This window comes from Antedon mediterranea, chromosome 6 (genome assembly GCF_964355755.1).
Source record: "Antedon mediterranea chromosome 6, ecAntMedi1.1, whole genome shotgun sequence".
NCBI classification, from domain to species: Eukaryota; Metazoa; Echinodermata; class Crinoidea; order Comatulida; family Antedonidae; genus Antedon; species Antedon mediterranea.
The window spans coordinates 22,078,269-22,103,581 of record NC_092675.1 but is presented as its reverse complement, the minus strand read 5'-3'; the positions used below and the strand labels follow the sequence as shown (position 1 = coordinate 22,103,581).

The following is a 25,313-nucleotide window of genomic DNA, read 5'->3' as shown; positions in this document are numbered from 1 at the left end:
CGTGATTTTAAAGAGTGCATTTACGACGATGAATTTTGAGAGACGCGAAAACACGAATGTTTATAATTTTTTTAACAATTCAATGAACTATCCTACTTGGATATCTAGTACACGTAGTTCAATTCAGAGGCATCTTGTTTATAAACCTTAATTTGGTTTGAAAAAGTATCAAAGACCTACTCTTAAAAAATAAGGTATAGCACTCTTCCTACCCTCATACAACACAACAATAATGTGTGATAATAACAATAAGTAGGCCTACTGTATACAAATTGTAGAAAACTTTATGAGAGAATATTTTGAATAACAATCTTCAAAACAATCTCAACATATATTCCGTCCCTTTATTTAGAGTTTAATTATACTGTATTATTTTTGGCTTTGTAACTAGTTGCACAAGTCCTAGTAAGCATTCTTCCTTCGTACCAGAATATTCTATTTTTTTTCGAATTTACTGTTTCCAAAATGATTTCATAAACTAAACAAAGGTATCATAAATTATCTTTTAGGCCCATTGTCAGGTAACTTGTAATTGTGTAATAACAGATTAGAACAAATCAAACTATACGAATCTGTAGGCAACAGTGATAGCCAATCAGCGTTTGCTTGTATGAATATTCAATTTTGTCCAGGTACCTATGTTGTCGTTGATTGGCTAACGTGATTGGTTTTGCGAACCTTTGATCGCAGATTGTGCAAGTTTATGTAAATCGCCTACATTAGCGCTTTTGCAAGATAAGTTTCTACTATAAATACATTGTTCGAAAGTATTGGCGATATATTCGGGCCAAGGCTCGCAAGTGAATTATACAAACCTTTTAGCGCATAAAGAGATCATCAAGTTCAAGTCATAAAAATGAAGTTGTGTTTGGTGATATTACTCGTTGCCACAGCACTTGCAGGTTAGCTACTTATTATTACAGTTAATTAAGTTTACAGTATTTATTCATTTATATTATTTTTAAGATTTCAACATGGAGGTTTTACACTGTTTTATCCCCATGTGGTTCAATGTATTGTACTCATAAATTCACTATCAATCCTTATTGAGTAGGCCTATGATATACTATGCCATTTATAGTAGCAAAGAACTTACTTCTTTTAAGAGTAGGCCTACGTATGATGACAATGGGGTAGGGATTGTTGTTATACATGCAGTGTATACTAATGTGTTCAAAGTTCATTTTCATTTGGATGTTTACACATTAAGCTTACATACTTTGGTTGACTGTTCATAGAACAGTTGACTTTGATTATACTCATATACTTTATAGCACGTAGTAGCATTATTGTTAGAATATCGCAAAAGAAATTCATCGTCAATGAATACGTACGTTCCTAAATACCAGCTTCGCCTGGATGGACCCAATCATTTTAAACTTGACTTTTTCATTTTCATTTGGATGTTTACACATTAAGCTTACATACTTTGGTTGACTGTTCAGAGAACAGTTGACTTTGATTATACTCATATACTTTATAGCACGTAGCATTATTGTTAGAATATCGCAAAAGAAATTCATCGTCAATGAATACGTACGTTCCTAAATACCAGCTTCGCCTAGATGGACCCAATCATTTTAAACTTGACTTTTTCATTTTCATTTGGATGTTTATACATTAACCTTAAATACTTTGGTTGACTGCTCAGAAAACAATTGACTTTGATTATACTCATACTTCAACCATGGAGGTATAAAATATTTTATACCTCCATGCTTCAACGTAGTATTATTGTTGTTAGGATATCGCAAAAGAAATTTAGAACCAATCGTCAATGAAGACGCACGTTCCTAAATATCAGCTCCGCCTGGATGGACCAAATCATTTTAAACTTTAATTTTTTTAAAGAATATAATGTGTATTGATGTCGTTAAAGTAAAACTCTATCAATTAATAACTCCCTGAATATTTTTTTAATTCATTGGTTAAAGCCATGGGACCTGCAGTCCCATGGCGTTGAAGTAACCGCATAAATTAAATATTGCTTATACATGCTTATACTATGTATGTACTCACGTTTTAAGTGCAAATTCATATAAAATACACTCCTCTAAATGGTAGTCACCGATTGAAAACAGAACCGAATTCGAATCTCATATTGAGAGAAGTTATGAATGATTGAACGTTTGATATCTATGTGACATTATATTTACCAGATGGTTATTGCCTACAAACATTTGTTTTTATTTTACATGACCCGTAAATAATCTTTCAAAGAAATGTCACATCGAGGCTGTAAAGTTAATCGTAAATACATATCAAACTAAAGGAAGTATAGCTTATCTCTCCGCAGCTAACCTTTTCAGAAGTGTTTGCTTGACAATTAATATTTTATATTGTTCATATAAATATTAAACAATGACTATATGCCTACTTCTGTGTTATTTCTTCTGTAATTATTTCCGGTACCAACTGAAAATGAATCCCGTTAACACCATAGGGATATATTAATAGTAATACAACGATGTGGGTATTTTAATGTTTTAATAACGAAAATAACGTACAATAACTTCAATATCATTGAACATACTAAATAATAATTATATTACTTTTTTTTATCATCGTCACAGTCCCAAATTTTATTTTCACTGACGCGGGTTTCACTTTTTCTCTTTGCCTTTTTAAACAAGTAAAAATTATTAAACAATATTTGTAACAGAGTTTGACCGAATGATTAATTCCAATTGTACGTTATTATAATTAATATTACCATGTGCGTGTGTGTATAAAAGCCAAAACAATAATTAGTCCTGATGGGCGAAAGTAGGCCTACCTCCTATATACTGTACTTAAATTTCCTAGAGCATATTTTATTTCTGCAACAGAAACTATACATATGAAACAAATACGGTAGAACCAAATAATCTGTGGCCTATCATTATTAAATGTACAATATGTATCTACATTCTCTTCAGGTTATTAGTATTTGCGCATGTATCAGATTGTTTTTATGTAATTTAAGCATGTGCGGTGTTTATAAAATATGGTAATCGTCATAAACTTGATTGCGCAATTCTGAACTTATTCCCAGTGAATGACTTCCCATAATTTGTGACACAGAACAATCAAAATCGCCAGAATCGTTCTGTTTACAAAGTCAGCAGCACAATTACATGGACTTTTTAAAGAGGGTCATTGGTTATACAATTGAAGTGACGAAATGTGTTGCTCAGATTTCAACACACGCAGCGAAGGTCTTAATACCGCACAAAGTCACTTTCAGAACTGTAACTTATATTGCGTTATCAATATGTAATTGTGTAACGGTATCTGCAACGAAACTATTGTTTGCCCACGTGACACAAGATAAGGTCATTGTGGTTTTCTTATCTACAATACTTCACTGTTTGACTTTTGATCTTTTTTGTTTGTTTAAAATTAATATTACTTTACTGATTTATTTTCTTGCAGTGCCTGTGCCCAAAACAGATATTACGCGTTTGCCAACATGCACAGGTATGTGAACATTTACGTTGTGATAAGTCATTATAGGAAACTTTAGGGACAACTGTACCTATATGAAATAATTATTATTAGACTAAATTAGATCGTACTTTTACGTCCCTGATGATGATAAATGAATTATTTCCCCTAAAGATTATAGAGGTCTATTATTGTATTGTTTAAAAGATTCATTAATGATGGAACAATTATGATGGTAAAAACACGTTGGTGGCGCCGTTATAAAAAAGATAATTAGAAATTGATAAACTTGAATCTAAAGTTATTTTGCCGGCCCAAAGATTGGTCATTCCTTCAATACATCTGTCACTAACTTTGGTTTTTCATTATGTTATCTTGTATTAGAAACTCGATTTGTCGAGAGCAAGCGCTATCTGTACACCTACGAGTCAGAGTCACTGACTGGCGTCGTAGGAACAAGCGAACGTCTATCCGGATTGAAGGTTGACTGTACGGTGCGGATACAAGTACCGGAACAGTGTGAACTCATCTTGACGCTAGAGGAATGTAGCCTCAAGGAATTAGACCCCGATGTACAGTCTCTGGAATGGACTAAGATGCAAGAGAAAAGTGCGGCTTTCAATGAAGAAATGGTGAAATATCCACTTAAATTCACCATCGATGGTAGCAAGATTACCAATCTTGAAGCTAACCAAGCCGAACCTCTGCATATTCTCAACATAAAGAAGGGAATCCTCAGCGCTTTCCAACTGGAACAAGTTAACTCTACTACATCTATCATCGTTAAAGAGGAAACTGTTTTTGGAAATTGTACTGCTGATGTCAAACCTCACTACTCAGAAGATAAAGGCCGCATTGACTACATCATCACTAAAAAGGACCTGACTATGTGTGATCGCCCAACCAAGAATTCTCCATTCCCAACTTTGGTAGAGATGGTCACCAATATGGTAAGTCTTGAATAAATGTAGTAAATTGGCTTAGTTGTTTGTTGGATTAATGCGCTTTTTCTTTTGTAAAATCTACGACTTCTGTATTTAAAATTTATACATAGCAACAATGATGTTCTTTATGATTTGATAATACTTTTATTAAGATCTCACTTTGTCTTACAAATATTCTTTTATAGACTCTTGCCGACAAACTGTTTATATCCGATCAATTCTGCAAACATGATATCAACAAGAGAGATCAAGTTGATTTGATCAAGTGTGAAGAGCGACATGTGTTCCGTCCAATGAGCTACATGGATGCTGGTCTACAATCTAACATCACACAAGTACTTGTTCTGCAGAATGTTGAGAAGGAAAATTCCAAGCCAAAGTTTGACAGCAGTAAGCGGTTATGTTTTTTTTTTTTTGGCCATATTTTGTTTTGATGTGTTTGAGATTGTTATCAAGACAATACAATTAAAGAAATGATGGAGACGATTTCATGAAAATCAGTATTCCAAGGTAAACTTTGTATGAATTTATTTCATTTTTTTTGTTTGCTAGGAGAAAGCCGAAAGACAAACCTAGTGTATGAATTTGAAAATGAGAGAGTACCAGACATGAACACTCCTGAAATTGCTTTTGAAAAGTTGATGGGACTTGTTGACAGCACACTAGATGAGGTCAAAATGGACACTCCACGACAATTCACTGAATTTGTTGCAATCATTCGATCTCTCAGCAATGAAACCATCCATGAATTCTATCCAATGGCTTACAATTGCTCAGAGTATAGAACTGAATGTGTTGAGAACCCATGGAAAGAAAAGCTTGCTCGGTATGTATTGGTATGAAATTGTTTACAGTAGGCCTATAATTATAATAAAAACTTGTACATTATAAAGAAGGAAAGAACTTTGCATCAATTCTTATCAACGCAATTGCATAAATATTTGAATTTCACAGGCAATACATCTATGATGGACTGAGCCACTGCATTACTCAACCATGCTTTTCCCTGGTAAACACTATGATTTCCAAAAATGAGGTCAATACTTTAATGGCACAGGCTATGCTGTACACTATGGCAATGCAGCCTTACCCTACTGAGGTACTCATCCATGAAAGTCTTCGAATCGCCAGAGCTTTACGCACTCAGTCATCCATCCTTCCACTGAGTACCATGGTACACAATTATTGGATCAACAATCCAGAAATCCGAGGAGAGCGTGAAGTAAGTAAACACTTTAAAAAAAATTACAGTATATAATAAAAGTATTGTATAGTATAATGAAGTTGAAAAGATATTTTACATACAGTCAAAAATAATAATTACTTAATCATTTTCCAGCTCCCAGAAGCTCTCCGTGATACTTTGGCCTTTCTGAAGGAAATCATCAACATTGACTGTACTTCTCAAACTAACGAGCTTGATAGTGGAGCAAGTGTTGAGAGTAACCGCCAGATCCTCTTGGCCCTGAAAGCCATTGGCAACATTGGAGAACCTGTCCAGACTTATGACAATGGAGTCTTTGCCGCTGATGATCAAATAATCAGTACTCTTTTCCGTTGTGCCAAGAACCCAACGGTTCCACGCAACATCAGTCTTGCTGCCATTCAAGCTTTCCGACGTTTCAACATTCGCTCTGCTCAATTTACTCCATTGCAAGAGATCCTTCTTGATACCAACCGAGATGTTGAAGTGCGTATTTTTACTTATCTGATGATCATGAGAAGCTCTCCAGCAAAGAGAGACCTTAAAACCATCATTGACAGTATGCGTACTGAGCCAGTTGATCAAGTCAGAGCTTTCATTGGATCTCATATCCAGAATGTCCTTGAAACTGAGGAACCAACACTCCAGGAGTAAGTATTATAATACATTATTATTTTTACATTATTCTCAAACATTCTCTAAATGTTTTTCTTTATCCTCAGATTAGGTTAATATATATGTTTAAATTCCTGTCTTTAATTTACTTTCAGTTTGCGTGAAAAACTGTTCAAGATCCTTTCAGATGATCCAATGCCAGAATATCCAAAGAATATCTTGAAATACTCGCAAAACATTGAGTTTTCAAAGGCCTTCCGTCTGCCATACATCAACAAGACTAGCTCTTCTCAGTTTGACACCAACATCATCTTTAATTCCAATGGATTCATTCCACGTGCTGCTATGTTCAACACTACATTAAATGTTCTTGGACGAAGCCTTTACATGATTGAAGTAAGTACACTTGGTTGAGATATTTATTTTTTATTAGATTAAATATGTTTTTATTCTCTATTCTAATCATTTGGTTTTCCATATCATATATTTGGTTTTAACATAGTGGGTTTTGTGTTTCTTTAGTTTGGAATTGATATGCAAGGATATGAAGAGACTCTTGAAGCCATATTTGGACCACAAGGTTACTTCCCAGATGTTCTGATGCGAAACATGTACACCAAGAGCAAAGATCTCATGAGATTCCTAAACGAAACCTACCAAAAAAAGAGTGTTGAATACAACCTTCCACAAACAATGGAAAAGATTTCGAACAAAACCAACGATATTTTTGCAAATATTAAACCATACATGGAAAAGGTAATGCCATACATCACAAAGGCAATGGAACAAGGGAAACCAATCCTTGACAAAGCTGAAAATATTGTCAAACCAATCATCAAGAAGATGAAGAGCAAGCTGAATGATCTTGAAACTCCTGAACCAACCCAGGTAAGATAAGTTAATTTATTTCTTAAAATGTTAATTTATTTTTGTTCATATGTAGTAGAAATTATACCTCAAAGTGTTTGAATTGAACAATAATGAATTTAACTGATTAATTATATAATGTTAATACATAGTTATTACCTGATAACTTTTTTACCTAATTATGGTTATATTTCAGACAAATGAAGCACTTCTGCCTGAGGCAATCTTGACCCAATTGGACAACTTGCACACCAAGGTATCACACATGCCAGAACCTAAGTACTTAGCTGTCTACCTGAGAGCCTTTGAGAATGAGCTTGGTTTTGCTACTGTCGAAGAAATGCTTGCCATCATGCCAAGATTCAACATCACCAACATCAAGAAGATCAACATGCAAATGGTTGCTGATTTGATGAATGAGGTATGAATGTTATTTTGGTCTGAGCCTGAATCTGCTTAGATATTTAGTTGCTCTCCAATCCTAATTAAATTAAAGGAAACAACATTTTAAATATACTTCCAATAATATACTTTTACATATATTCTAGTTAATAATGTTGACTTTTATTTAATTTAGATTTCCAAGAAGCTTGCTGATGGAGTTCAACTCAACATGACTAAGAGCATCATACTTGTCCAGCGTGAATGGGTGATACCAACCAGCATGGGTATGCCAATGAATGTCTCCCTCAACGGAACAACTGCAATGGCTCTTCGCACCCACTTCCGTATGAAAGTTGATGACATTAAGAAGCCAATGTTTGTTGAAGGAAAATTTGCTCCAAGTATTGCTGTAGAGATTGCTGGAAAGATGGGTGTTACTCTGCCATTGTATGGAGAGACTGGTGTCTTGGCCAATTCTACCATCTACCACTCATCTAACATCGCAGGCAATGTGACATACAAGAAGGGACGTCTCCAATTCAACCTAAAGAACATCCAAGAACCAATGAACCTCCTTAACTTCTCTACTAACCTGTATCTTGTTCGTCCAGACCAGGTCCTTGAATATTTACCTGGAGTTGAGCAAGACCGAAGTGAATATAAGTTCTGCACAAATGTTTCGCGTCTGGTGGCTGATGATCTTTGTGTATCCTTCGCATACCCAAATGCCAGTTATGCCTACGCTCCACGATTCCCTCTGTCTGGACCAGTGAGCTTCAACTTTACTCTTGTGCCAACTGACAAGTATGTTTTATAATTTTCAGTTTATGTAAACATATCATTAAAATTGCCTCTTACTGTTAAAACAATTTACTAACTAATTTGTAATGCTTATTTTAATATTATTATATTTTATTAGTGTTGAGGCCTTCACTCTAGAAGCATCTTTGAGAAGGGAGAGAACACCAACAGCTAAGAAATCATTTACTTCAATTGGTAAAGCTGCAATGAAACCAAGACTGCTTAGAGATATTGTTCACTTCAACTTCTCCGCCCCAGGAAAAGAACTGGTACGCAACATTTCATCTCTTTTGATCGTTGACTACCAGAAGACTGAGGTCCAATGGAACTTCACTATCCCAGAGGTAAAGGCCTTCCGCATATATGCTGGACTACTAAACCTGACCGACAGTGAGAAGAACAGAATGGGTTACCATTTGACTTACAACATCTCTGCTGCAGAGATATACAATGCATCAACATCAATGACACTGATGAGCGAATATACCGAATCGTTAACCAACTGCTCTGTAATCTTGAGTACAAACATCATGGACTGGCGCCACAACTACTACGCCCAGTACCTTAACATGTCAGGAAACTGGATCGCTAGCCTCAATGAAACCTATTATTGGTAAGTTTGACAAATACACTTCATATTGTCACTAAGTGCAAAGAATGTCCATATTTATTATATTCAATGTAAAGCTCCTAAATAATTGATAGCTGTTGTATTATTGGCTTCATTGATACAGGTAACAACACTTTAAACAATTTCTTCAATCGCACTGTATTTGATAATTATATTTCATATATCTTTATTAGGGATGATGAGACACCATTGTACAAACAGATCATGTGGCCATTCAACGATTACAAGATCAAAGCAGATAAATTCAAGACTGCATACATTCTTGTCAAGAGCCAGGAGCGCGAGTGTTCAGAGGTTGACTGTAACAGGAGAGAACGTGTTTTTGAAACCAGTCTGTACAGACAGAACCTGACCCTCACCAACACTCACACAATAAAGCCAATGAGCAATGTCAACACCCTTAACGTCAGCTTTTCTAATGATAACTTGGTAAGTAAAATATATAAATATGTTCAAAAGCTACTTTTGTATTTCATAGGCAATAACAGAAAGACACAGTGCCACTGCCTAGACCTAAGCAAACAATTGGGGAATAACTTAAACATAAACATAAAATAGAGTCTGAAGAATCTAGAGAGAAATTTAGCTGTCTGAATGATGGTTTTAGAAGATTTCTTAATGTAAAAAATCTAAAAATGTACAGTTTTTAAAGTTTTATTTAATCGTAGAATTTAAATCCCTATTTTTGCATATAACTAGAATTCTTAATATGACAAAATACATAACACTTGTTTTTATTTTATAGGTTTTCCCAATTGTGAACTTCACTGTACAAATGTTGAACCAATCTGTAGTTGATACGGAAAAATATGAAATCACCTTGAATGCCTCTCGACATGAACGATACGTTGCCGCCATACATGACATCACTCGTATTCGCGGAGAATATAACCACACAGTTCGATTTGTGTACTACAGCGTTGCTAAAGTTGTCCTGCCACAGTTTGATAGTTTGATAGGCTTCCCAGGTACATTTGGTAAGTTTGAATATTATGTTTTTTCCCATGTTTTTCATGATGTTGTTTTATTTGTTACTTATATTTTTTTTTACATCGAAAGCCCTTTTTTCAGGTATCAGGTCTAATCAATCAGTTAATTTTAATTGTCATATTTTATTTTAAATGTTTTTAGATTATTATGGTGATGCTTTATACGAGATGATACCTTCATTCATGAACACAACTATTACCGTAAGCCTAAGAAATGAGACTGCTACCATGGAGGAGGATATCAAACCACTTCGTCTACTTGGTTATCTGAACGTAACCTATCCAAATATGCTGAACCTTAAAGAACAAAGCAGTGTGAGCTTTATTGCCAAGATTGCTAATGATTCTATCTATGAAGACAATGAACACAGCTATTGGGGACAGTTCAATGCATCTGTGCCATGCCTAAAGGTGTGTATTATTTATCAGAAATCTTTTATGTTATTGATTAATAATGAATAGATTAAATCATTTATGATTGATAATCTATTCGACTATTAGAAGTTTTCGCTATTATTTTAATTTCAGTTTAACAGTAGCTATTTAGCAGCAGTTGTTAAAGGACAGGATGGAGTTACAGTCGGCCATAATCTAACAGTTGTTGACCAAAAGAGAATGCAATCATGGGGCTTTGATACTCTTGCTACATGGATGCCTATGTCTTCTAACTTAACTTGGAACACCAAGGTTGCAACACCAGTCTTAAACATAAGCTATGATCATGTGCAATTCAAAAATGATGGAGGATTCCAGTTTATCTTCAATGATACAGTTAACAACACACTAAACAACTTCCTTAATCACACAGTATTTGGTAGGCACACTCATATATTTTATTCAGTATATTGTTTAATTACAGATTATCCAAAAAAGACATAATTTCCGCCATTTCATAGTAGGTGTCATATTCTTACCTCACTTCACATTCCTCGGGATGATACATTACTTTAAATCAAAGTGAAACATGTTTGTATTTTGGTTGAGGTATGCAGACTTTGTTAGACTATCTTATATGTTATGCGTACACATTTTGATTGTTGTCTTTCTATTGTTTTTTTTTTAATTATATAGGTCATTTTGAACTGAAGCCAGAATACATTTCCTTGAATGCTTCTCTCTGGACTAAGATGATGCAGATCAATGGCAGTCATATTCTGAGGAAACAAGGACCAATCGTCGACCTTTCATGGGAGGCTGTTCAGATCCGCGCCAAGTCAATGTACAAGAAGGCCCTTGCCAAACAATTCAGAGCCCTCTATGAAGAAACCAAAGAAGTATCCAGCAAACTGATTACATCCAGCTTCAATCTGACAAATGCCATAAACATGAGCTCACCACGTGTTGGCAACCTGACTTTAGAACATAAGATGGGATTCGGAATCTTTGGCTTAAATGATACAGTTAAGGTCAATTTAACACACGAGGAATATGGTCTTGGAGCAAACCTTTTCACCAATCTTGGTATGAACAAAACATGTTTCCACACCATTTTTGCTTCTGAAAGCAAGAGTCCACTTCACTTTATGCAAGGAAATGGATCTTTTGTTCTGTTCAAGAGTGCACCAATGGAAATCGGCCTTAAGAGTGCTTCCCACATGGCTGTCCAATCATCAAAGTCAAATGCCAGTCTCAACGGTACCTTTAACATCGAGAAAATGACCAACCTATGGAGTTTCAAGACTGTAAACGGAAGCCTGAAGTACAATATCACATCTCCAGTCATTGGTGCTCAGCTCAACAGCTCTGCGAATCTTAAGAACTTTATCTCCCCCTTCCAATTTGAGATGGTTGATGGTGCTCTAAGGCATACCATTAATTCTTCAGTTGGCAACTTGACTTCTGAGATGTCTGTCTTACTGGACACCTTCAGTTCAATCTTCAACTTCAACAACTTTACTGGAAGAATGGTGCACATCATGAACTCCACAATGGCTAATGCTTCATCGGTATCTATGATGAATTTGGACAACTTTTCATCTTTGTCAAAGTTTGTTAAAGTAAACGTTTCTACTGCAAACCGACTGATCTCCAAAAAGGCAAATTTGACTTCTGATGCAGAAATCGTCCTACAAAACTTCCTCTCTGCTTTTAACTTTGAATTGGTTAAAGGTTTGATGAACCACAACATATCAACTTGTATTGGTAATGCCTCATCTAGAAGCCTAGCTGTTCTATCTTCCTCTGTTGATAGACTTAGTTTGAATGAGGCCAATGCTACCACCGTCAGTATTGTGTCATCTAAATTGGTAAATGCTACTTCTGAAATCGGGTTGTCTATGCAGGATGTCAAGTCCATGTTCAGTTTCAGACTTCTTAATGGTACAATGAACCATACTGTGGTTTCTAAATTAGCCAATCTTACCTCTATCAGCCAGGTTGCATTGAGCGAATCCACGAACATATGGAAGTTTAAACAATTAAATGTTACCACCAACAATACAATTGCTGCTGTTCTCGTCAATGCCAGTTCCAACATGGCCCTGCTCATGAAGGACTTCAGATCAATGTCTAACTTTAACTTGGTTGATGGAAACATGAAACACCTAGTCAATTCCTCCATTGGTAACTTCAATTCAAGCAGTCGACTTAGCATGGTTAACTTCACCAGTCTATTTGCATTTGAAAAAGTAAACGCAACCACCAAGAACAACTTCACTTCACGAATGACAAATATGACATCCGACATTGCATTACTAATGAAAGAATTCCGATCTGCTACCAATTTCAATTTGATAAGTGGAAACATGACTAATGTCCTTAGTACTGGATATGTAAATGGTTCTTCAAATAGTTCTGTGGTTTTAAGCAACATGACATCACCATTGGTCTTTGACGAGGTTAATGCAACAACATCAAACAAATTAGTGTCTAATTTAATGAATGTTGACTCTGAAATGCTAATTGCTTTTAAAAACTTCTCTTCATTGTTCAACTTTGGAAAAGTAAATTCATCAATGGCCCACAAAGTTCTTTCAAGATGGTTTAATGCTACATCTGTCAGTGGCATGGTAATGCACAACTTTACCTCTCCAGTCACGTTTACTGAGGCAAATTTTACCAGTCTTAATAACATGACATCTCAGGTTGCCAATCTGACTTCAAATGCATGTGTAAACTTTAGAGAATTCACTTCCCTCTTTAACTTCAGAAAGATGGCCGGATGGATGAAAACTAATGCTTCTATCAAATATATGAATGTTAGCTCTGAAAGTTCTGCTCTCATTAGCAATCATGACTGCCTTTTCAAGTTTGACGAATTTAATGCAACAACAAGACAATATGTTAGATCTCCATTCACTAACCTGACATCTGATGTGATTCTGCGTCTCCAAAAATTCAGATCCATCTTCAGCTTTGATAAAGTAAATGGAACCATGGTTCATAACCTGACATCAAGATTTTTGAATGCTACCTCAAACAGCTCTGGTATAATCAACAACCACAAATGCTTATTTAAATTTGAGCAAATGAATGCAACAACTACCAATATTGTACGTTCTCCATTGACCAACTTAACATCAACTATTCTGGTTCGCCTGCAAAACTTTAGATCTATCTTTAACTTTACAAAGATCGAAGGTAACATGGAACACACATTTAGCTCCAAATGGTTAAACGCTACCTCTAACAGCTCTGGTCTAATCAACAACCACACACGATTGTTCAGATTTGAAGAAATTAATGGCACAACTACCAACAACGTTAAATCATGCTTAGCATCCGTAACATCTGAAGTTGTTCTAAAAATGCAAAACTTTACCTCAATCTTTAACTTTAGTAAAGTAAATGGCAGTGCTGTCCACCGATTCAATAGTACATTGGTAAATGTTACATCTAACAGCAATGTGTTCTTAAACAACTTTACATCTCTATTCAATTTCTCCGAGGCAAACACAACCTCATTGAATTCAGTCAATGCTACCCTGGCAAATCTCACATCTGAAATGGCTCTAAAGGTCAAGAACATCAGGTCAATTTTTAACTTTGACATTATTAGCGGACTTTCCAGTCAACATCTTGATTCACGATTTGTCAATGCTAGCATGAACAACTCAATGATTATCAACAACCACAAGTGTCTTTTTAAGTTTGCAGAAATAAGTGCAATAAGTGACAACAAGCTGACAATGATGTCCACCAACTTGACAACTGTTGGTCTTGTACGACTTGAAAACTTCCGTTCAATGCTCTCCTTCAACAAATCTGTTATTTCTGGTAACTTCACTCTTGCATCCAAAATATTTAATGCAACTACCAACAACACCTTTGTTGTTAACCAAAACCGTGGATTGTTTACCTTTGATAACATAACCATCAACACTGACACCGGCGTTAAGGTACTTTCAACTAATTTTAACTCAAGCATGTTCCTTGGACTTGATCAATTTAGATCTTTGGTTAACTTCAACAGAATTGCTGGTGCCAGTAATTTTAGCATTGACTCGTGGATTGTAAATGCATCTTCCAACAGCTCTATGATGATGGTCAATCATCCTGCACTGTTTGTATTCGATGAAGGAAATGTTACAACTTCTAACAAATTGAATTTATATAACATGGTTGTAATGGAATCAGATGTCTTAATGAAGAGAACACTTTCAACATCTTTATTCAACTTCAAGAAATTCCTTACTAAGGCAAACATTGGTGTTACTTCCAAATTGATGAATGTTACATCCAACAACTCTATGGCTATTAATGAACACAAATGTCTCTTTGAATTTGATGGAGCTAAAGTGGGAACTCTCAACAAACTCAGATCATCTTTAATGAATGTCACCTCAGAAGCTGTTATGCAGTTCGAAGAGTTTGAAAAAATCTTCAAGTTTAAAAAGGTGAATGGAACCATGAAACAAAGAATCATCACACCACTGATTAATACATCCTCTGAAAGTGTAATTATTCTTAAAGATTTCAAATCACTATGTTCATTCCCAGAAGCCAGAGCAACTACCTCAAATAACATTACTTCTCGTCTTGGCAATGTAACAACCTTTGCTGGCTGGAGTAGAACTGGCTCTGAAGGCTTCTTTAAATTCAACCGCATGAATACCACTGTGACCATGAATGTATCTCTTCCTGTGTTTGTTGTATCTACTGAAGCTATAACAGATTTTGTCAACTTCAGAAACATTTTCAACTTTGATAAGGTCAATGGAGTTTCCAGCATCGTTTGGGATAAATGTTCGTTCATGAACAGCACCGGTAGAGCAGAATTTATGCTTTTTGACTTCCGTAAACTCTTTGATTTCAACAAGGCTAATGCTTCAGTTTTTTACAACACAACATCAAAACTAGGAACATTCACTTCTCTTACCCGTGGTGGTCTCCATGACTTCCGAGCGCCATTCAAGTTTGATCGTGTTTGCATGGATACCCAAAACAACCTTACCACTCCATTTGCTGCTGTCAACCAAGAAATAGGCCTGACAATGACCAAATCTGTTGAGTTCTTGAAATTTGAGCGTTTCAACACATCAAGCAAGTTCAACTTTACCAACAAATATGTCAACCTTACGAGTCTAGAAAGATTTGCTATCCAAGACATGTCACGACTCTTTAAATTCTCAAGAATTAACTTTACCAGACAATACAACCTGACCAGTCCACTTGTTACAGTCAACTTGACTGACGGAATTGAAATGAATGACTTTTTATGTATGTTCAAATTCAATAGAATTAATACAACCATGGACTACAGAATTGCAACTCCATTCACAAACGCTTCCTTCATCAGTGCTGTAGAATTTAACAACTTTACTGGCTTGTTGAACTTCGATCTTATCAATGTCAATGCAACCGTCAACTTGTCTTCTGACATTGCAAGGTTCGACCATTTCAGTGGATTGGCTTTCAATAACTTCAACGGTAGCATTCTCAAATTCAGACTGATCAATGGTACAATGAGAAACAATGTCACAAGCAAATTGGCCAATCTGACTACCAGTTCTGGTTTCACTTTGAAGAATTTCACTTCTCTCTTCAATTTCTCAAACGTGAATGCAAAAATGTCATACAACTTCACAACTCCAGTTGTCAACAGTACTCTAGAAACTGTGATGGATCTTTTCAACTTCAGTTCCTGGAGAAACTTCAGTCAAATTGAAACTGGCCACAACTTTACTGTTGCCACAAGAATGATCAACATTACCACAAACAGCAGTGTACATATGACAAAATGGACTGTCTACCAACAGAGAATGTCAGCAAATATTTCCAGCCCTGTTGCTTCAATTGCTCTTCTTCAAACCAGTGACATCCAATCTGTACATTTCAAAGTAGCATCACCAAATCATGGATCATTGTGCTTCCTTGGAAAGATCAGCGATGATGGAAAGTTGATGAACATGTCTGTGTATCACATGACAGCTGTAAGTAGCATATCACATGGTTTAATGTGTTACTACTTTATTATAGAATTAGGAAATCTATGTACTAATTATTATTTCAGGTTATGAGAAACCTCTATGTAAAATAATCATCAATAGACATAACATGTTAACATGGAATTAAATATTGCCAAATAAAAAGTCATTATTAATATATGTTAATAATTTGATTTTATTATACTTAGGCTGATAGATTGAATGTAACAGACTTACAATGGCTTCTGATGTTGAACGAGAGCAATGTCATCTACAGCAACTTCAGCTGGAACCCAGCTTTGATTGATGGTGCTTTCAACCTTACCAACAAACTCATTGCCACTACTGTCAACCTCACAATGACAGCTGTCAACCAGACCAGGAACTACACTCAGCATGTTGTTAATGTCACAAGAATCTACATGAATGACCAAATAAGAAAGATTAATGACACTTACATAAACCTAGATGTTATTACAGCTGAATATATGGAGTTTATTCGTGAAGAAATCGAAAAAGCTATTGTCAAGTCAAAGGAATATGCTGTTGAGCAGTGGAGGAAAGCTAAAGAATATGACTATGATGCACTGTGGCTGAGAACAGTAGAGGAATACAACCAATTGAAGGCAGACCTCAAAGCAAAATATGAAGAGCTTAAAGTAAGATACAATGACATGAAGGTGAAAGCAATTGAAAAATATGATGAGCTTAAAATCAAGTTTGATGAACTAGTTGTAAAGATCGAAGAAATCATCAAGAACAAAGAACATCCAATCAACCGTCTTACCATGAAGTAAGCAATTATTTATTTTATAGTTTCTCTATCAGAGTACCAGAATACTCTGTATATCTTGACAAATCGATTTGTCAATGACTGTAGTTTCAAAGAGTGGGCTCTTATTGAATGTGTACTAAAAATTAAAATGCCAATGGTTTATTATGATGTATATTACATTTCATAAAGAAGTACTGTATTATTAATGTACTTTAGTAAAAAGATTCTTAGGATGTCAAAAACCATTCGTAAGTAATAATAACATATTGTTTCTTTAAATAACAATATTATTTATAGTTATTACTTTAATTTTGTTTTTCAGGTATTTTAACAAATCCATTTATGAGATACTTGAAATTTCAAAAGTTTCTGTTAAAAAATTCATGGAAAAGGCTGCACTTAAATGGGCAAAGGTAGAGAAAACTCTGAAGGTATTGAAAAAGAAGATCACAGACTTCACAGCTTCCCTGAAAGTTAAAGTTGAAGAGAAGATTGAGGTTTACAAGGTTCAATTGAAAGAGAAGTTTGCTGAACTGAAAGAAACCATGGCCGAATTGAAGAGGATGTATGATGAGTCAGACCGAGAAGCCTTTGAATTATTTGTCAGAGAGATTGCAGAAAAACTTTCTCTTAAGTTTACAGAATTATCTGAAAAGGTTATAGAGAAGACAAAGGTTGCAATTGAATTTGTCAAAAAGTTGGTCAAAGATGTTACTGAGAAAACAAAAAAACAAGTTACCAAGGCTCTTGAGAAAGCAATTGATCGCATTACCAAGATGTCCCAAGACAAATCCAATACTGTCAACAGGTTTACCCTCAGACTTTTCAATAACACCATCTATGAAATCGCTCAAGACATTCTCAGCATCTCCAAGATCCAATACAAAGCACTTCTGGTGAAACTTGAAGCATACAGAGAAAAGGCAGAAATATTCATGGCAAAAGCTATTGAAGAAATAATCCGTATTTCACTTGAAGACGAGAATGCTATCAACAAATTTGTAATCAAATACATGGGCAGCAACATCAACACTGTGAGCATTTTATCTTTTTTCCTAAATAATTTTCAAAGATACCTTTTTTACTAGATAAACTAGTTACATCTTTGTTGGTCTCCAGTCATCTTAAATTATTTAGTGTGATTAAAATGACGTTTCACTTTTGAAATTTATGATAGGAATTTTCTCAAAAATGTATTTTTCTACACTGTCTTTAGGTTGTCGTCGAAGTCACGGAGAAGCTTGTAAAACTCATTACAGAAATAACTGAGAAATCCATTGAGGTTTATAATCAAGCCAAAGTTGACTATGCTGATTACAAGGATAAGGCAATTGAAATGTACAACGATTTTGACAGAGAGGTCTTCGTAGAAAATGTCAGGGTGTTTGTAGACAAACTACCATCTGAACTTCGAAATCTGTCAGATTCTGCTCTAGTTGAAGTTGAAGCCATCCTCGAAAAAATAATGGAGAAACTTGAAATTGTCATGGAAGAAGCCAAGGTGAAATATGATGATATGGTCGAACAGGTTGTTGTAATGTCCAAGAACGAATCTAACGCTATTAACAAACTCACTCTGAAATACCTAAACCGCACAGTCTACACAATAGTTGAAGAACTTGTAGCTATATACAAAGAAAAATATGCTGAGGCTATGGTGAAACTTGACATCTACAAGGTCAAGGCTTATGAAGCTTTAGACAAGATTATTGATGAGATCGTCATCATCTCATTGAATGAGACACATGTTATCAACAAGTATGCTTTGAAGTACACTGGCCGCAATGCCAATGAAGTAAGTTGGTTTTAATTGTACTGTAGTCTGACAATAAATATAGTTTCTTTCCCACGATCTCACATTTTATAATATGTTTTTAAACTTATTTTTTATATTCAAGTAATATTTCAATGTAGGTTAAATTTTTTTAATCTATTTTGTAGCTTGTGAAGGAAGCCATCAAAAACTTTACCAAACTTGTCGAACAGGTGCGTGAAAAAGCAATGGAGTTATATGATGATGCCAAGGTAAAGTTTGTAGAATACAGAGAATTGACAATTGAGAAGTATGAGGAGTACAAAATTAAGGCAGTTGAGCTGTATGATGAATATTCTGTCAAGGCAATTGAGAAATACGATGAACTTCGAGTCAAACTTCCAGAATTGTATGAAAAATTGAAGATAGAAGTCCGTAACTACTATGACAATGTACGCAACCAGACTATTGAGCTGAAAGAAAAATTGACTGATCTTATAGAGAAGTTTAAAACTCAACCACTCAACACATCTGTCAGGGAAACCATGGAATATGTTGAAGAGGTTGCTGAGAAACTGAAGGTCAAGGTTGATGAGCTGACAACTAAGGTTAAGGAATTCTATGAAGAAAACCTCACCGAAGAAAACATCATGAAACTGAGAGAAGATGCCCGACAATACATTGAGGATAAAGTACAACCAATCATCAACAAACTTGAAGAGTTCAATCAAGACAGAATCCAGCCACTTGTCAACAGACTTGAGGAAATGAAGGATGAGGTATCAAAGAAGACATGGGAAATTCTTGAAAATAACAGAGTTTTAGAACTTACCCGCAAGTTTGTGGAGAAGACACGTGAATATTTAAATGCTACATATGCTATAAATTCTAGAGCTATCAGATCTGCTCAGGAAGTTATCAGAATGACTAGAGAGTTTGTAGAAGCATGCATTGAGTACCTCAACAACACTATGCCAGGTATTAACGCTTTACTATTATATATTTTGTAATACATTTAAAAAAAAATTATTTAGCAACTAATAATTAAACTATCCTTCTATTAATCAATTAAATTTATATTTTATTTTTTAGGATGGATCTACAGATACTATGAAATTGATCAAATTCCACGTCGTGTTTGGGATAGTGCCATTGATGCCGCTCAAATGAAGATGGAACAGATTCCTGTTCTGATCCGTCTAACTCCACAACTCACACTTAACCTCACACGTTCTGCAATCAACTACAGTTTGAACATGTCACGCTCTGCAGTCGGCTATAGCCTCAATAGTATTGGACAAGTAGGAGAAAGCAGCTTTGCCATGAACATTTCTCATCCATTTAACTACACCAGCTTCTATCAACCACCGACACTTACCAACAAACAATGGGAAATGGTTGATATGGTACAAAACAAGACTGAAGAAGTCATTAACCAGGTTGTCGAGTACTACATTATAACCCGTGAATACATCAACGAGACTTATCCAATTGTTGTTGAATGGGTGAAAGAACAAGAACCATTCATCCGTGAGAAATACACACAAGTACGTGAACAGGTTGAGATCCTACGTGACCAAGCTATGGACAAGTATGAAATATGGAAGGTAAAGGCAGAAAACAAATATGAAGAGTTGAAAGAAAAGGTTGAACAAGTAATTGCTGAAACCAAAGAAGTATATGATGAGATTAAAAAGAAAGCTGAACTGAAATATGATGAATTGAAGGTCAAAGTTGAAGAGTATTATCCCATAGCTGTTCAAGAATGTAAAGATGCATACGCCATCTTTTTACGTGAAGCCCCTAATGTAAGACAAAACATAAAGAGAGCTTACAATATCACCATTGAGGGAATGAAGATTCTTCAGGAACAGGTTGTTGAAAAATGTAGTCAGCTTTCTGAAGATGCAGTTGCCGTATATGAAGATCTTAAAGACAAATACTATGAGCTAAAGCCTCGTGTTGAGAAGAAGATTGATGAGATTATTAAAGTTGTCAAAACCAAACTTGAGAAATGGCAGAAAGATTTAAAAGAAAACTACAAAAAAATAGTTGATATAATCAAGGCTGAGCTTCCAAACTGGAAAGAACATCTTAACAAGCTTATAAGTAATATGTATGAAAAGTTCGATGAAATGATTGTCAAGGCACTTGAATTGATCGAAAAGATTAAGGAGAAAATTCCAGAAATCACTGAAAGATTGGAAGAATTGGCATCTCGTATCAAAGACCTTACACCTGATTACATCAAAGAAAACCTACCAGAAATTATTGCGTACATTAAAAAAGCAATCAAATACTTGGAAGACATGATCGGCAATTTTGAGTATCCTCAGCTGCCTCAATTGCCAAAGATCCCAACAATTAGAGACTTCATTCCCCAATTCCAAAGTAAGTGTTTAATTTTTTAAATTATATTTTTATAATATTGTAGTAATAATAATTGTATTGTTTACTGTATTAAAACACAATTAATATTAGGTTGTTCTTCATGTCGCATTAAATTTATGTTTTCATAGGCACTGCTATGATTTTTGGACCACTTCATGTATACACATTCGACCAGAAGAGATACGAGTTCCCAGGATACAAAGGAGAGGAGTGTTCATACGTATTGGCAAGTGATTTCGTTGACCGAAACTTCACCATCATCAGCACTCAAAACTCCATTACCCTTGTACTCCAGGAAATGAGCATCAAACTCAATGGCGAGAACAAGATTCAAATTAATGGCAGAGAAGAGATCCAGGAGCTTCCATACCAGTCATCTGGCAAAGAAGTGACAATCGTTAGAAATGGACAATGGGTACAGATTTCAACTACATATGGTATTGATATCAAATGCGATTCGTTATACCAAATGTGCCTCTTCAATGCCAGCCGATGGTACTACAACAAGACCCTAGGACTTCTTGGAACCCTTAATGATGAAAAGCACTTTGACATGCGCAAACCAGATGGTTCTGTTGCTCAGACATTGACTGAATTTGCCAACGCATTTGAAATAAGTGGAAACAAACAATGCAAGATTGTACCAGGCAAAGATGAAATATTTAATCGGGGACCAAGAGACTGCTCTGAAGAACCAAGTACAGATTGTGAATTCTATTTCAACGATCCTGCTTCACCTCTGGCTGAATGCTTTAACACTATCAACGTTGCTGAATTTAAATCACTCTGTGAGGAAGAAACTAAGTGCTACCCAGAAAGCAGTAAAGCCATCTGTAATGCAACCACCTCATATGTTGAAATGTGCAGAAGCCATGGAAAACAAATTGAGCATGTCCAGCAATGCAGTGAGTCTTCCTTTTTAATATATGCTTTCTAATCAAGTTGATGCAATTTTTTTTTCTCAATCCATTATACTGTACCTTGAGCAGTAATTTTTTTAGTTGCTGTATTATATATTTACTTTTTTATGTAGATAAATGTGGTGATAAGGTCATCGGAGAAGTCTGGGAGATCACCAACGAAAACACCGCTGATATTGTCTTTATTGTCTCGGAGAACAAGAAAATGGAAGAAGACCATGACATTGCTGAAGAGTTGACTCAACTTGTGGAGGCAACTGAAAAAACCTTAGGTAAAGCCAACATCAATGATAACAGATATGCACTTGTTGCATTTGGAGGAGAAGAAATACATGAAGGCCCACACCAGCACACAATCAACGGAAAGGTCTTTGCCAGCTCTTCCGAATTTATCAATGGAGCCCGAAGCCTAGAATTCTTTGGTGATTATGAAACTGATGGTTTTAAAGCTATTGAATTCGCTACAGAGTTGGAACTTCGTGCAGAAGCTACTAAGATCTTTGTTCTGGTTTCTGACAGTGAAACTGATGTAAGTTTACAAATAAATTTACATATTTATTTTTATTTTTATTATTATTATTCAAGATAAATTGTTTTATTCAAGAAATTCCAAAAAAGAAATAGAATTATACAATTATGGCTTATACAAATTATACTTTTCAGGCTGAGATTGAAGAACAGTTGACCATGCAATCACTCCTGGCAGACAACGGCATCACTCTGAATGTAATCTCATCCTATGATACCTTGAAGCAGGAGAAATCAAGCAAGAACATCGTTGGAATCAATTGGGATGGAAAGGCTATCATGGCATCAAAGAGTAAGAAAGACATCTCAACCAAGTTAGATATGCCAAGAGGAAGTTATTCTAAAGTAGCCAAGGCCTCTAAAGGTAATTATACTCTTTTAATTAATTAATGCAATAAACATAGTTTATACCACTGCTTTTTCTAAAATGTTGTTTAAAAGAAAAAAAATAATTAAAATAACAAACCACTTTTTACAATACTATTAAAGGTTTTGAAATTTAGCTTTACGATTTTGTTTACTGCAACAACAATAATCCAAATTCTACAATGTGCTTATATGTATAATTAATATGTTAATTGTATTAATAATAGGCGCTGTATTCAGTCTTGACCAACTGCAACGAGAAGTCGAGGATGTTATAACCTTGTGTTCCAAGCGTATCCGTAACCAAGTTGAAAGACCACTAGAGAGCGACTTAAACATGAAAGAATGCGAGTGCAAGAGAAACGTATACGGCCGAGCTGTATCTAAATGCGAAATCATTTCTGAATAACTCTGTAACTCACTGCATTATGATTTACACGACAAACCCAAAGCTAACCCAACATAACAGAAGATATTAGACAATGTTATTTTCTAAAGTAATTTGATTTTAAATCGGCAGAATCAATTCACACTAAAAACCTAATAATTCTATGAACACTATATTAAATATTTTACAGTACAGTATTATAATACAAAAAGATGCAATCAAGCAAAGTTAATTGTATTACATAACAATATTATTCCTTGTATTTGAATGTTATTTGATGCACTAAAAAATGCAAAATAGCAATAATATGTATGGTTGAAAATGTGTATATTATGATTAGACCAATAAATATTGCAACATAAAAGTTAACAGTAGCCTATACTTCTTCTATTTGATGGTACTAATGTATAGACTTAAATTTGCATTATCTTTATCATTTTACCAGTTTACATTTACCCTATTATCCTCAATCCTCTGTAATATTACCGCAGAAATATTTGGAAAATGAACACACATGACGACAAAGATGATGATGACGATGATGATGAAAAGGACTACATATTATTTAATGCTATTTTTCACAAAATCCCTCTTTCCATATTGTGGGTGAATTTGCACAAAATTCCATATAGTGGGTGAATTTGCACAAAATTCCTGTACTATTAGTACAGGAATTTTATCGAAAATTGGTCAAATTTGGATAATTTTATTTCTCAACATAAAATGGTTCTATGGCACCATAATGGTGTAATACAGCAATATACGGACATGTATTGTAATGTTAAGCGTGGTTCCCACTAGCGACGCAACACAAGGACGTAACGCAAGTGAATTGACCAATCACAAGCGATGGCTTATTCGCTTGTGATTGGTTAAAACGCTTGCGTTGCGTTTACGTCCTTGCGTTACGTTCTAGTGGGAACCAAGCTTTAGTGCATAATAACTGCATTTTAAAGTTCCTTTTTTTTGTTGAATTTGCAGAAAAATCCCAGTACTATATAGTACAGGAATTTTGTGGCAAAATGGGCAAATTGTACCATTTTCTTTCGCAACTTAAAGTGGTTCTGTGGCACCATATGATGTAATATGGCAATATACGGACATGTATTGCAATATTAGTGAATAATAACTGCATTTTAAAAATTCATATTTTGGGAGAATTTGCAAAAAAATCCCTTTACTATAGTACAGGGATTTTGTCAATAAATACGTAAATTTGAATGATTTTATTTCTCAATATAAAGTGATTCTATGGCACCATATGATGTAATACGGCAATATACGGACATGTATTGCAATGTTAGTGAATAATAACTGCATTTTAAAAAGTCCATATTTTGGGTAAATTTACACAAAATCCCTGCACAGGGATTTTGTCGAAAAATAGGTAAATTTGGATGATTTTATTTCTCAACATAAAGTGGTTCTATGGCACCATATGATGTAATACGGCAATATATGGACATGTATTGCAATGTTAGTGAATAATAACTGCATTTTAAAAAGTTCATATTTTGGGTGAATTTGCAAAAAAATCCCTGTACTATAGTACAGGGATTTTGTCGAAAAATAGGCAAATTTGGATGATTTTATTTCTCGATATAAAGTGGTTCTATGGCACCATATGATGTAATACGGCAATATATGGACATGTATTGAAATGTTAGTGCATAATAACTGCATTTAAGTTAAAAAGTTCATATTTTGGGTGAATTTGCCAAAAATCCCAGTAATATAGTACAGGGAATTTGTTGAAAAATGGGCAAATTTGGATGATTTTATTTCTCAACATAAAGTGGTTCTATGGCACCATATGATGTAATATGGCAATATACGGACATGTATTGCAATGGTAGTGAATAATAACTGCATTTTAAAAAGTCCATATTTTGGGTAAATTTGCCAAAAAATCTCTGTACTATTTAAACAGGTTTTTAACATACTGTAGAAAACAATTATGTCTATG

General features: G+C 34.9%; 1 protein-coding gene across 1 annotated transcript; it reads left to right on the top strand.

Annotated features, from left to right (window-relative positions):
* The first annotated feature begins 778 nt into the window (after positions 1 to 778).
* LOC140051372 (uncharacterized) lies at positions 779 to 23,716 on the top strand. Its single transcript, XM_072096564.1, has 26 exons — positions 779 to 902; positions 3,415 to 3,459; positions 3,811 to 4,376; positions 4,556 to 4,760; positions 4,923 to 5,196; positions 5,325 to 5,592; positions 5,710 to 6,224; positions 6,345 to 6,585; positions 6,712 to 7,077; positions 7,253 to 7,477; positions 7,634 to 8,244; positions 8,360 to 8,854; positions 9,046 to 9,301; positions 9,618 to 9,849; positions 10,004 to 10,272; positions 10,390 to 10,675; positions 10,933 to 16,232; positions 16,436 to 17,019; positions 17,324 to 18,035; positions 18,218 to 18,796; positions 18,943 to 19,732; positions 19,847 to 21,145; positions 21,274 to 22,050; positions 22,179 to 22,594; positions 22,729 to 22,957; positions 23,187 to 23,716. Exons 1-26 carry the CDS (start codon positions 857 to 859, stop codon positions 23,366 to 23,368), a joined length of 15,768 nt encoding a protein of 5,255 aa, XP_071952665.1. The 5' UTR covers positions 779 to 856; the 3' UTR covers positions 23,369 to 23,716.
* Positions 23,717 to 25,313: the final 1,597 nt, after the last annotated feature.